Here is a 14,318-nt window from a genome sequence, read left to right as displayed (position 1 = left end):
TTTATTTTTTTTTTTTAGGACCCTACATAACTTCGCCAGACACAGACACAGACACTAATCGTTACTTGATTTTAATCCGTGCGATTAGTTAACCAGGCTAGACCTGAGTTCTCACAAGAAACACCGACAATAATAATTTTTATTTTTTTATTTTTATTTTGAATTTTTATTTTATTTATTTATTTATTTTATTTTTTTTAGGACCCTACATAACTTCACCAGACACAGACACAGACACTAATCGTTACTTGATTTTAATCCGTGCGATTAGTTAACCAGGCTAGACCTGAGTTCTCACAAGATACACCGACCATAATAATAATAATATCATTTATTGAGATGGAAAATAATACAATATTGTAATATATATATCTCAAAAGGGGACAGGAGGTCAGCATGCTGGTTTTCACCGCCCCCAAAATTACAAGTTCCGTAACTCAGAAAACACGGAAATCTATGGAACGCCGTTTTACTTTTTATTACGAAAGTTTACAATGTAACATTATAAACAACAGTTAATTTTATTTCCCGATTTATTATGTTTGTTGTTTTTATGTGAAACATTAAATAAGTTTGTTTAAAAAACATCACTTAATTGAAATGATGTATGAATTATATAGCAATGTGTATAACGAAAGTTTAACAATACAAATCAACAAACGAATACATAAACGAACAGTAATATAACTAACTAGAACTAATTCAACAAACATAAAAATTTATTCATATTAAATGTGGGATTAAAATTATGAACAAACATTTTAATTCAACAATCATATTAATTCAACAATCATATTAATTCAATTATTGAAGTGTTGTACAAATATTCCCAACAATCATTTTAATTCAACAATCATATTAATTCGTGCTGTTAAAATCGGAAAGCATTATTTAAAATGATTGTTGAATTAAAATGTTTCATGAATTAAAATGTTTGTTGATAATTTTAATTCGTATCTGTGATTGTGCGGAAGTTTCAGGAACTATCCTTTAGTGTATTTGGGTACGTGTATACTAGCGACTAATTAAAATTATCAACAAACATTTTAATTCATGTAACATTTTAATTCAACAATCATATTAATTCAACAATCATTTTAAAAGATTCTTTTACTACGTCTAACAATAAAAATTTATTTGTTTGTTGAATTAAAGTGATTGTTGAAAATATTCGGCTTCAATTTTCAAATCGTCGAATTTATATGACTGATGAATTAAAATGTTTGTTGATAATTTTAATTCCACATTTAAAATGAATGAATTTTTACGTTTGTTGGACAAACTCGTTTTATTAATCGAAGTATTTCTTGCAATTCAATTTAATTGTTTGTTATTAATTGTTTGTTGAAATACAGTTTCACATACACTCATTCAATATAACAATATAATTCATTTCACATTTTTATTAAGTAACATTTTTTAAACAATCATATTTAATACGTAAGACAATAACAACAAACGTAAAAAGTAGAGGCATACGTTTGACTGTTATTTAAAATGGCACATTGTAAAATTTTGGAATAAAATTGTACAAATATTTTCAGAGAACATTTTAATTCAACAATCATATGAATTCATACTGTTAAAATCGGCAAGAATTATTTAAAGTGATTGTTGAATTAAAATGTTACATTAATTAAAATGATTGTTGATAATTTTAATTCGTATCTCTGATTGTGCGGAAAGTTTCAGGAACTACAGTTTAGTCTATTTGACTACGTGTATACTAGCGCCTAATTAAAATTATCAACAAACATTTTAATTCATGTATCATCTCTATTAATCAACATTTTTTAATCAATCTCTTAATACGTAAGATAAAAACAACAAACGAAAAATTTAGAGACATAAGATTGACTGTTATTTAAAATGATACATGATAAAATGTTGGTATAAATACTAAAACGGCGTTCCATAGAAATCGCCCAATACGTATTAGCCTTCGAAAAAATAACAGACCTCAAAAATATTGTAGATGCGTACCCCATGAGCCACAATAGAGTAGTAGTTTTCTTCCGCATCCCACAAATAGCAGACGAAATTACAAATAAACTCTCTCACGTAATGATCAACAACAATGTAGTACCAATAAGGAAACTTATTAGCCCTGCGAAACGTCTAATGCTAACCGTACCAGCGTACATCCCCCACGATTGCATACAACACATCCTAGACAAACTCAACATAAAAGCAGTATCCTCGATAACTCATCTGAAAATTAACAGTACCAATCCTCTTATCTCGCACAGCGGACGTCGACAAGTATTCATAATCCCAGACCCAGAGATAATAATTATCTATATATGTATTATACCAGACAGCGTGTTGATTAATTATAATGAAGAACCCTGCCGAATATTCTTAACCGCAGAACAGTGCGAAAATTGCAAGAGACACGGGCATAAAAAAGAGGAAGGTAAAGCACAAAAAACATCTCTCAACAAATCACAGTAAATCTAAATTCCAGAGTAGAAGCTAGTCACATTAGACAATCTGAATTCCATCAAAAACACCACAGCGTATCAGTGACAAACAGTGAAGAGACTCTTACCCTATCAGAAATAGAAACAAAGAAGCGTCCCCTAACGACCACATCTGCGGATACATCTCCCGAAATAATTGAGCAAAGTAGCCAAAAATTAAATTTTAAACGTCCTGAAAACACGAAAGGTCCTTAACAGTGGTACGATGGATGCTGAAAATATTTCCGACCATCGATTGGTGCATTGTACAATTGATCTTGATGTCGAAAAACCAACAAATAGGAAACTCATTATGAGAGATTTTAGAAACTTTATTCCTGAAGAATTTGAATATGACGCTGCTCGCATCTGCTGGAATCATGTATATAGGTAACTGCAATGTATTACTGTAAGTTAGGCAACACTGTTAGCAGGAGAGTAGTTTTAGAATAGTCAAGATGGCCGATGTCAACGAAGTCATTGTATCTTTGTGTTAACAAATATATCAGTAAAATATTATAAAGTCTGTATATTTCTAGGCATTAACGGCTACCGTACACAGCATATATTTTGGCGACGAAAACGGAAACGAACTCATTGAAAAAGTAAAGGAAATGTGCAATTGAGTGGCGTCTGGCATAATGCACGTGAGTCATGAAAGTCTATTTTAACGTATAAAGTATAAAGTCAAGTCAAAAGTCAAAATTATTATTAACAAAATGGCACTAATGGGTAGTATTGAACCTTTTAATGCTAAAGTCGGTGACATCACATCGTGGATTGAACGGTTAGAGCAACTGTTTACATGTAATGGAGTCAATGTAGCAAAGAAAGTTTCATTTTGAATCACCTTTATTGGGGGAGAAGGTTACAACATTCTAAAGGATCTGGTCGCACCTGATTTACCGAGTGCAAAGGAATATTCTGAGTTAGTGGAAGTGTTAAAAGACCACTACTGTACGAAACGGTTGGTTATATCAGAACGGTTCAAATTTAATACAGCGGTGCAGGAGAGCAATGAATCGATTACATCGTGTTGTACTAAAATCTTTAAACTAAATAATTCATTTATGTTTGATCTAAGGTAGTAGTTTGTTGCTATATAAATAATTTTAGAGTTTGTCATTAGAAACTGATACAATAAAAAACGTTGTTCATATTGATGTTTAATAGCAGTTCTTATTCAATTTAATACCATCAACATGGTAGCAGAGCGTGGTTCTTTCTAAATATTCGTTGGTACGTCATCTTGGTTGCTAGCGTGGAATAGATAGCGCAGTGGATCGATAAAATCGGAATCAATTTTTTTTTGACAAGAGACGACACGAAAAATGGAAATTCAAGGAATAGAAAAACTACGGGGTATTGATAATTGGAGTATTTGGAAATTTGCTATAAGAAATTTATTACGAGGAAAAGTGGACGCGTATGAAGTTTGCATTGGGGAAATACTGAAGCCAGAGCAATTAGCTATTGAAGATAAGGACTTTAATCAGGCAGAATACGATGCAAAATTCAAGGCTTGGGACAGGGGAGATCGCGCAGCAAATCAGATAATTATTAAATCTCTAGAATCAAAGGTTATGGCGTTGTTGGTTTCATGTGAAACGGCACGGGAAATTTGGCTCAAATTGCATTCTATTTTTGAGCAACAAACTAACAAGCTGCGCATACTGTTCAAACTGAATTTTTCAATTTTAGTAAAAATCCTGTTGAAAATATGGTGACTCACATTGCTCGATATGAGGAGCTGGTTCTGCGCATGCAGCAGCTGAATGTGAAACCGGACGAGTCTTCACTCGTAGTAAAGATGCTCGATTCTCTCTCAGATGATTACGAGGGCCTTCAACAAGCTTGGTGGGCGAGATCTGAACAACAGCAAACATTTGTGAATCTGGTTGAAGTGTTGACATCGGAAGAAAAACGTCGGCAGCAGAAAACAGGAAGACAGGAGGAGTTAGTCGCACTTTTTTCTAGTAAGGCCTACATAAAAAAGAAATATGCCAATAATGGTGGCAATAATTTTAATAAAATTAAATGCTACCGGTGCGGACGTGTAGGGCACATCCGGAAAAATTGCAAAAAGGGAAAAGAAGACAGTGAAGAAAAATCGAAAGACGAGGCGAGGCGTTCGTATGTGAGGCTCTCAGCGCGGAAGATGGCGATGTTTGGATTGTTGATTCCGGAGCTACAGATCACATAACTCGTCATCGTGAGTGGTTTTTGTCTTATGAGCAGTTTGCAGTTCCCTTGAAAATTTATGTCGGCGATAAATCAACAATGGACGCTCTCGGAAAAGGAAGTATAAAATTTCAGGCTTATGTCGACAGAAAGAAAATAGAATGTCACATGGAAAATGTTCTTTTTGTGCCAGGGGCACGAAGAAATCTTTTTTCGGTCACGGCTGCGTTGGACAAGGGCATGAAGTTCAGATCTTCCAGCGAAAGATGTGAATTCACTCGGGATGGAGTTGTAAAAGCATACGGAGTTCGAATCGGTCAATTATTCAGGATGGTGATCCAAATAACATTTCCAAAAGATTATGTAAATGAGGCCAATCTAACGACGAAAATTACACTTCAAAATTGGCATGAAAAATTCGGACATCAGAACAAACAACATGTCAAGAAAATCTTGAAAAACCAGAAAATCGACTTCATCGAGGACGAAACGTTTTGCGGAGCTTGCGTGGAAGGAAAACAACACCGGAGTACTTTTGAATCACGAAATCAGCGTGCTACGACGACTGGAACAATTCTACATGTTGATTTGTGCGGACCAATGGAATGCACTTCGTTGGGTGGCGCTAAATATTTTGCGTGTTTTACTTGTGATTATTCAAGAATGCGATTTGTTTATTTCCTCAAGGAAAAATCAGAAACTGCTGGAAAAATTGTAGAGGTGTTACAAATCATAAAAACTCAACTTGGTAGATCGATGAAAACCCTGCAGTGTGATGGAGGAAAAGAATTCGACAACAGCGAGGTTCGAAAAATATTGAAGTTGGACGGGGTGAATTTGGCGGTGTCAAATCCTTATACGCATGAACAAAATGGATGCGCTGAACGAACAAACAGAACAGTGGTTGATTTGGCTCGAACAATGCTTTTGGCTAAAAAATTGCCAAAAATATTTGTGGGCGGAAGCGGTCAATACTGCTGTTTACATTTTGAATCGCAGTGGACCAAGTGGAGTTGAAAACAAATCTCCTTACGAACTTTTCACGGGGAAGAAGGTGAATTTAAATCGTTTCTATGTTTTTGGCACAGATTGTTTCGTGCACGTACCGAAAGAAAAGAGAAATAAATGGGACCCAAAAGGCAAACGAGGAATTTTTGTCGGATATTCTGACAATATTGACGGTTTTCGTATTTGGTATAAATCGAAAAATCGCATCGTTCGCAGTAAATGCGTTGTTTTTGAACCAGAACAGTCTGAAAAATTATTGGCATTATTTCCGGAGAAGACAAGAAGCGCAGATAGTCAAGGTCCCGAAACATTTCCAGGAGAAGATTTCATCGATCAAGGGAATTTGCAAGATCATGAAGAAGATTTTGTCGATCAAGAGACGAGCACACCAACTCAAGAAAAGGAATTGGAGGGTAAAGCATCGGAAGAAATCTTGGAAAAACGACATCTCAGAAATCGGAACGATCTCAAAGCACCAAACAGATTGTTATATGCAATGATTTCGGAAGTTGTTGAACCAAAAAGTTATAACGAGGCCATAAAATCGGCAGAAAAGCAGAATTGGGTTACCGCCATGAACGAAGAAATGGCATCATTGAAAGAAAATTCGACGTGGAAAATTGTTGAACTGCCGGAAAAGCGAAAAACTATTTCTAATCGCTGAGTATATCGTGTGAAACGGGATTCTTACGGGAATGTTTCGCGGTTTAAGGCACGTTTAGTTGTCAGAGGATTTAGTCAGCGAGAAGGTATTGATTATAATGAGACATTTAGTCCTGTGGCACTACTTGATTCAATTCGGATAGTTTTGAGTATTGCAGCGAAAGAAAAATTGAAGATTGCTCAATTTGACGTCAAGACTGCATTTTTATATGGAAAAATTGATGAAGAAATTTACATGGATCAACCTGAAGGTTATGAAGATGGAAGTAAGCGTGTTTGTAAATTGCAGAGGAGTCTTTATGGTTTAAAACAATCCCCAAGATGCTGGAACGAACGGTTCAAGGAGGTTTTAATTTCATTTGGTTTACAGGAGAGTACAGCTGACTCATGTTTATTTTACCGTATTTCCAAAAATGAAAAACTGATAGTCGTTATTTATGTGGACGATGGATTGGTTGTTGCCACAACAAAAGAATCTATTAATAAATTCATTGGAAAACTCGAAGAAGAATTCAAAATGACAGCGGAGCCAGTCGGATGTTTTCTCAATATTCAAATTAATCAACATAACGATGGAACAATTTTCATTAATCAAAAACGGTATGTTGATGACATACCTAATTGAAAAATTTAAAATGACAGAAGCAAATTCAGTTAGTACGCCAATTGAAAGATGTCAATTAACAGGGGAAGAAATGAAATTTGAATTGACAAAAGCCCCTTATCGAGAAGCAGTAGGGTGCTTAATGTATTTAGCAGTATCTACTCGTCCTGATATCACGTTTGTTGTAAATTATGTTTCACAGTTTCTGGAAGAACCAAGGGAACAGCACTGGACAATGGTAAAAAGGATCATTAAATACTTGAAGGGCACAGCTGAAATGGGAATTTATTACAAAGAAGTTGACACTCAAGTTAACGAATTAGAGTCATACAGCGACACAGATTTTGCAAGTGACCCTCATACAAGACGGTCTGTCAGCGGTCTGGTTTTTAAATTTTGTGGAGGTGCTATCGTCTGGGCAAGCAGGAAGCAGAAAAGTGTTTCCTTATCTACCACAGAGGCGGAATATGTGGCTGCCAGCGAAGCAGCTAAAGACATTGTATGGTTAAATCGTCTTTTTGGGGAAATTGCACCATTAGAAAAAGTACCAACGCTTCGTGTAGATAGCATAAGCGCGATAAAACTCGCTCGAAACCCAAGTTTCCACAAGAGATCGAAACATATTGATGTGCGGGCGCATTTTGTACGGGAACGAGTTCAAAATAAGGAGATGAACATAGTGCATGTTGCAAGTGAAGATCAAGTTGCGGATATTTTAACTAAGCTAATTCCAAAAATTCAATTTCAACATCTTAGAGAAAAATTGGGGATGTTTTCATTGTAACATAAATGAAAGTTTAAAGTTTGAGGGGAAGTGTTGTACTAAAATCTTTAAACTAAATAATTCATTTATGTTTGATCTAAGGTAGTAGTTTGTTGCTATATAAATAATTTTAGAGTTTGTCATTAGAAACTGATACAATAAAAAACGTTGTTCATATTGATGTTTAATAGCAGTTCTTATTCAATTTAATACCATCAACACATCGTTTACAGCTCGCTTGAAGAAGTTATCCAAAACGTGTGAATTTGGAACATTTTTAGATGATGCGATGCGCGACAGGTTTGTGTGTGGAATTAAAGCTGACAATATTAAACATAAGTTACTCACCGAAAGTAAGTTGGATTTTAAGGGTGCGTATAAAATAGCAATTAGCATGGAGCTCGCGGAAGGTCAAGTTAAAGTCATGGGTAGTGAGTCAAGTCATGTCAATAAAATTTACCAAAAGTCACATAATTATCCAAAAAAAGCTAATCACAGTCAAAACACCTCCCGTAGTCAAGGTTCGAGCAAGTCACGTCCGGATAAAGGAAGTCAAACAAAATGCAAAAGATGTTGCAGAATGCATTTTGATGTGAACAAATGTCCAGCCATAAATTGGAAATGTTTTTCATGTAATCAAATGGGACACACAGGGAAGTCGCAAATGTGTAAGAACAATAGAGTTAATGAGGTGGATGAAGACGAAGAGGATGTCGGATGCGGGTCGCAGTCTGATGAGGATTTCGAGTTAGGGTTGTTAACCGAAGAGTGCTCAATTAGGACACTTAAAGTAAATCAAACAGGAATATTAAAGGTAAAAGTATGCATTGATGAACAAAGTGTGGAAATGGAAGTGGATTCTGGAGCAGTCAGGTCTGTAATGCATGAGCTAGATTGGAAGCAACTTTTCAATAATTTAGCATTAGCACCTGTAAATTTTAAATTAAGAGTATTAACTGGTGAGAAGGCTAAGATATTAGGCCAAGTTTATGTGCACGTCAAGTACTTAGGGAAAGTATATTATTTACCATTGGTCATATTAAGGTCAGATATAAAATTTATACCACTTTTAGGGCGAAATTGGTTAGATATTTTAAATAATAAGTGGCGCGTGTCAATGTTGGGTAGCCATATAGTTTCAGTAGGGAATCAATTACCTCAGTTAGGTAGTGTAAGTATTTCTGAATCTAATAACGTCAAATTGAAGATGATTACGTCTTTAAAGCAGAAGTATAATAGTCTTTTTCAAGAAGAGCCTAATTCTTTCATAAAAAATTTCAAAGCTGAATTTAAAATTAAAGAAAATTATCAACCTATTTTCCATAGAGCTTATGAAATGCCATTTGCATTGAAACCTCAGGTCGAGGAGGAATTATCACGTATGGTTAACTCTGGAGTCTTGTCTAAAGTTTCACACAGCAATTGGGCAAGTCCAATTGTTGTTGTACCTAAAAAGAATGCTTCTGAGATTAGAATTTGTGTTGATTTTAAGAAAACATTAAATCTAGCGATTGACAGTGACCACTGTTTTCTGCCTTTACCTAGTGATATATTTGCAACCTTGAGCGGCAGTGAATTTTATTGTGTTATAGATTTAAAAGGCGCTTATCAACAATTGCAAATAAGTGAGTCATCAAAAGAACTTTTTACAATAAATACTCATATTGGGTTATTCAGATTTAATAGATTAACTTATGGAGTTAGTAGTGCTCCTGGAATTTTTCAGTGTATAATGGATGCAATATTATCAGGTTTACCAAAGACTAAATGTTATCTGGATGATATTTTGGTACATGGTTCCAGTTTGAACGAATGCTATCAAAATGTTGAAAATGTGTTAAATAGATTGAAGGGGTATAATGTTAAAGTTAACGAAAGTAAATGTCAATTATTTGAGACATCTGTAGAATTTCTAGGGCATAAACTAGACAGATTAGGAGTGCACCCCACTAATGAAAAGATAGAGTGTATTCAAAAGGCACCTTCACCACAAAATATGACGCAATTAAAAAGTTATTTAGGATTGTTAAATTTTTATGGAAAATTTATACCAATGCTTTCGTCTAAACTTAAACCACTGTATGATCTTTGTAGGGATAATCAAGAATTTATTTGGTCAACTAAATGCGAACAGTGCTTTCAAGAAAGTAAAAATCTATTAATCGCTAATAATGTTTTAACTCATTACGATCCTACAGAGCCAATATACATAACTTGTGATGCTAGTGGATATGGTGTAGGAGCAGTTCTTAGTCACAAAATTAATAATATTGATAAACCAGTTTTATTTGCCTCAAGTACGTTATCAGAGAATGAAAAGAAATATTCCAATTTAGAGAGAGAAAGTTTAGCTTTAATTTTTGCATTAAAAAAATTTCATAAGTACATTTATGGTAGACGTTTTACATTAGTCACAGATCATCAACCACTTCAGTATATTTTTGGAAAAAATAAAAGTATACCTGTTACTGCAGCTGCGAGAATTACTCGTTGGGCTATTACATTATCTGCATATAATTATGACATACAGTATAAAAAAGGTAGTCATATTTCAAACGCTGATGGGTTATCGAGATTACCGTTGAATACTCGAACAGAGATCTCAGATGCAATATTTTCTTTTAGCTTGTCATATGATCTTCCAATAACTTTTGAAAATATAGCCATAGCTACAAAAAAAGATATAAACTTATCCAAAATTGTAGATTTTACTTTATCGGGATGGCCAAACACATTGAAAGATGAAAATCTTAAATCTTACTTTAAGAGAAAATTAGAATTTTCTGTAGAAAATGGATGTTTATTGGTAGGAAACAAGGTCGTTATTCCAAAATCGCTACAAAAAGAGATACTTCAATTATTTCATGAACAACATATTGGAATTGTACGAACAAAAATGCTTATTCGATCATACTGTTGGTGGCCTGGCATCAATGAGGATGTAGAGCAATTTATAAAATCATGTGACGTATGTCAAGCAACTCAAAATTTTACCAATGACAAATCAGTCCTTTTACCGTGGCCAACAGCACCTAATAATTTTTATAGGGTACATATCGATTTTTTTAAATCAAATAATGCGACATTTTTGATTTTGGTAGATGATAAATCAGGTTGGTGCGAAGTTAAACTTATGGATCGTGGCACAAACATTCATGAAACTATCCTAAAATTAAAACAAATTTTTTCAGTGTTTGGGTTACCAGTTGAACTTGTATCGGACAATGGTCCACCTTTTGGCAATTCATATGACTTTACTTCTTTCTGTCATTCAAACGGAATTAGATTCATTAGAATTCCGCCAAAACACCCTGAAAGTAACGGTCTTGGAGAAAAAGGAGTTCAAACTATAAAGAAAGGGTTGCAAAGGTCATTATTTAAAGGAGGAGAACAGGTAGTTACCATTGCAATGATGTTGAATAAATTAGAAAACTTTTTATTTGTACATAGAAATACACCTAACACCAGCACAGGTTTGTCACCTGCTGAATGTATTTTTAAAATTCGTCCTCGAACAAGGTTTGACTTATTAAAACCATGGTCAAAAAAACAAAAACCTCTTCAACAAGACGTTATAAATAAAATCAGATTATATTCAGAAAATGATATTGTCTATGTCAAAAATAAGTATAACAAACAATGGGAAAAAGGAAAAATTGTACGATGCATGAGTTATAGCACATATCTTGTTCAAATAGATGATAATATCAAATTGTATCACATAAATGATATCAGGAAGTGTCAATCAGTGCGTGAGTTTGATAAAAATGATAGTGTACAAGAACAACCTCCGCTTACAGAAATTAATGACTTTACTAATCTTAGTGTAGAACGTAGTAATGTTCAACTTCCTATTGATCACAATCAAGATGAGCCAAAGGTTGAAGAAGTACCACGTCTCTCTCGTAACATTCAAGAATCGAGTACCAATCCAGTAGTCACTCATAATCCTGTGAGTCATGGTACTCCAGCAACCCAATCAACCACTAGATCTGGAAGAATTGTAAAACCTCCTCAAAAGCTGGATTTGTAACTTTTATTAAAAAAAGGGGAGAAATGCAATGTATTACTGTAAGTTAGGCAACACTGTTAGCGGTAGAGTAGTTTTAGAATAGTCAAGATGGCCGATGTCAACGAGGTCGTTGTGTCTTTGTGTTAACAAATATATCAGTAAAATATTATAAAGTCTGTATATTTCTAGGCATTAACGGCTACCGTACACAAGCAGGTAAATTTTTTATTCAAACGGAAAGGGCATCAATGCTAAGTATATGTTTCTTAAACTTACCCAGAAATTATATCGTTATATTGTTGCATTTAAAAATCAAGTTTTAATTGGTTATGTCAGTTTCATCGCTGTTGTTGTTTGTTAAAAAATCGTATACTGGAACTAAAATTTAATCGCTGGAACTCTGGAATTTTACAAGAAAATTATAACACAGTTACGACGAAAAGGTGACTTCCTGCTGTTTTTTATTAAAGGGCATTATAAAATTGAGCTATAATGTATAATGAACGCTGTGAGTTAAAATTTTGCTTTATAAGTATCCTGGTCTCAGCACCAAAACTATGGCGAGCGGAATCAATGTCCCTAAAACAATGAAATTTGTTGCAATTGTGACAGATGAAATATTGTATAGTTTTAGGGCTCTAAATAAGTGACAAAACCAGATTCCTGCCGATTAAGATATCGGAGTATGTATTTAGAAGAGTTAAAACAAGATGACATGCAGATCCTTGCGGTTTTAAAATTTGTGTGGCGGATGGGATTCAAAAACCACCTCAAACTTTTACCAACAAAGTCAGTGTTCCAGTTAATGTTAACCGGCGATGACACAATTACCTCAAAGATTGTAACGAAGTGTTTTGATAGTAAGCGTATTAAAATTTCTTAATTAGGACGATAATTACGTTTAAACCTCATCTTCCAACAATGCGGGTTAATGACGTAACTAAAACTTTTCCTACAAATCGGAGGAAAATTTGCATAAATTTTGCTTGTATTTGAATATCAGAACACAATCATAATTAACTCCTTAACACTGGAACGAACGTCTTAACTTTTATTCCCATCAAGTTATAAATCAAGCTTAACCGAAATTAATTTTCTTTTTATTCCGTGTCTCATTTTGAAATAAAACTAGATATGCAAATGCACTACATGATGACTTTTTAAAATTCATGACATAATTTATAGACGTAAAGGGTTATCCTTCACAACATAACTTGCTCTACGGCAGCACTATTTTAAAATGTTCATTAACGTTTTTCTAACCGATTCGATATTACAGTGCTTCAGCACATTGTAATTCCCCAACTGCACTTTTTATGTGCAAGATGCATTGAACTGCCAAGCAAGAGAATGAAGCTTACTTTATTTTAACGGGGCACGTAATTTCCTCTTTTGTTTCATTCGATTTATACTGATACATTAATTGTTAACTAGCTCCATGAAATTTGTTCAAATTGTATAATTTGTCTAACCAATTGCGGCTACATTTATGCATTTAAAATTCGCTCACACAGCTCATGGATACTTTTCATTTACATTTTTAAACTAAGGAGAAACTGCGGAAACTTTACGGAATTGACAGCATAATATATAGGACCCACTACCTAAACAATATACAAAATCAACAGGAACATACACTTTGTCTAAGATAAGGATGTCTATCATCTCCCAAGTCATAGAAAACAGGACGATGGGCAAATCAGGAAAAAGTTGTGTAATTAAAGAGTAATTGTCATGTTGTAAAGAAGATCAGAAACTTCTGATTACTTCCGAAGACATTCCAGAAATACCCAAATTTTCCAGTTTCCTTTTTATTTTTTTCTCATGTTATTTGAACATATATAAAAAAAATAAAAACACTTTCACATTGCCACTCTTTGAACTCTACAAGACACCGTTAAGAGATTTTCAATGCAAAGTTTCGTTTCGGAGAAATCATCATCAACTTTATTTGTTATATGGCCCGTAAAATTAGTACATATAGGTACTGTATTGAGTAGCATTTTGTATTACGAATACAAACAGAAGTTGAAAACTGTTGGTTTCAACAGGACGGTGCACCCACCCACAACACCTTAATCGTGCGAGAGTATATATATCGGACATATTTTACATTTTCGAAGAAATTTGTCCGATACGTATTCTCGCACGAATAAAACATTGTTCTTTCGATAACAACGGGATTAAAAAGAACAAGTATCTAATTGAAAACAAAGAATCCGCTCAGTGTTTATCTGCATCAAATTACGGTGAGCAATTTCCAGACGAGAAGCGAAATGTAAACGCATTATATTCATTTTGCTTTAACTACATTCAGTGTACCAAAAATAAACAACAAGTTAAAAAGTAATCGTAAACGATTTACATAAAGCGCATTTCCACTTGCATTCATTTCCCATTTGTAAGATGCAACTTCAGTTAAAATCGTAAAAATCCGGCCACAAATATGAAAGATAGCGTTGCACATGGGCAATCCATTTTTGTCGTGCTACTTCAATGTCAGTTTATGAGAAGAATTTCATTTCAGTGCTTTTCTAAATAAGAAAGTTGAAACTGCGCATGCGCAAACCTAAATTTTGAAACTAATGTTAGATTTTCCTTTGTTCCAAGCGCCTAAATATCAAA

At 34.2% G+C, this 14,318-nt stretch overlaps 1 protein-coding gene across 1 annotated transcript; it reads left to right on the top strand.

Moving 5' to 3' along the window:
- Positions 1-3,127: 3,127 nt before the first annotated feature.
- Positions 3,128-11,862, top strand: LOC116173287 (uncharacterized protein K02A2.6-like). The gene is made up of 2 exons (XM_031490659.1): positions 3,128-3,492; positions 7,904-11,862. Exon 2 carries the CDS (start codon positions 7,971-7,973, stop codon positions 11,712-11,714), a length of 3,744 nt encoding a protein of 1,247 aa, XP_031346519.1. The 5' UTR covers positions 3,128-3,492; positions 7,904-7,970; the 3' UTR covers positions 11,715-11,862.
- The last annotated feature ends 2,456 nt before the right edge of the window (positions 11,863-14,318 follow it).

This window comes from Photinus pyralis, unplaced genomic scaffold, assembly GCF_008802855.1.
Source record: "Photinus pyralis isolate 1611_PpyrPB1 unplaced genomic scaffold, Ppyr1.3 Ppyr1.4_LG6, whole genome shotgun sequence".
In the NCBI taxonomy this organism is placed as follows: domain Eukaryota; kingdom Metazoa; phylum Arthropoda; class Insecta; order Coleoptera; family Lampyridae; genus Photinus; species Photinus pyralis.
Note: the sequence above shows the minus strand (reverse complement) of the source record. Positions and strands in the feature narration are given on the sequence as shown.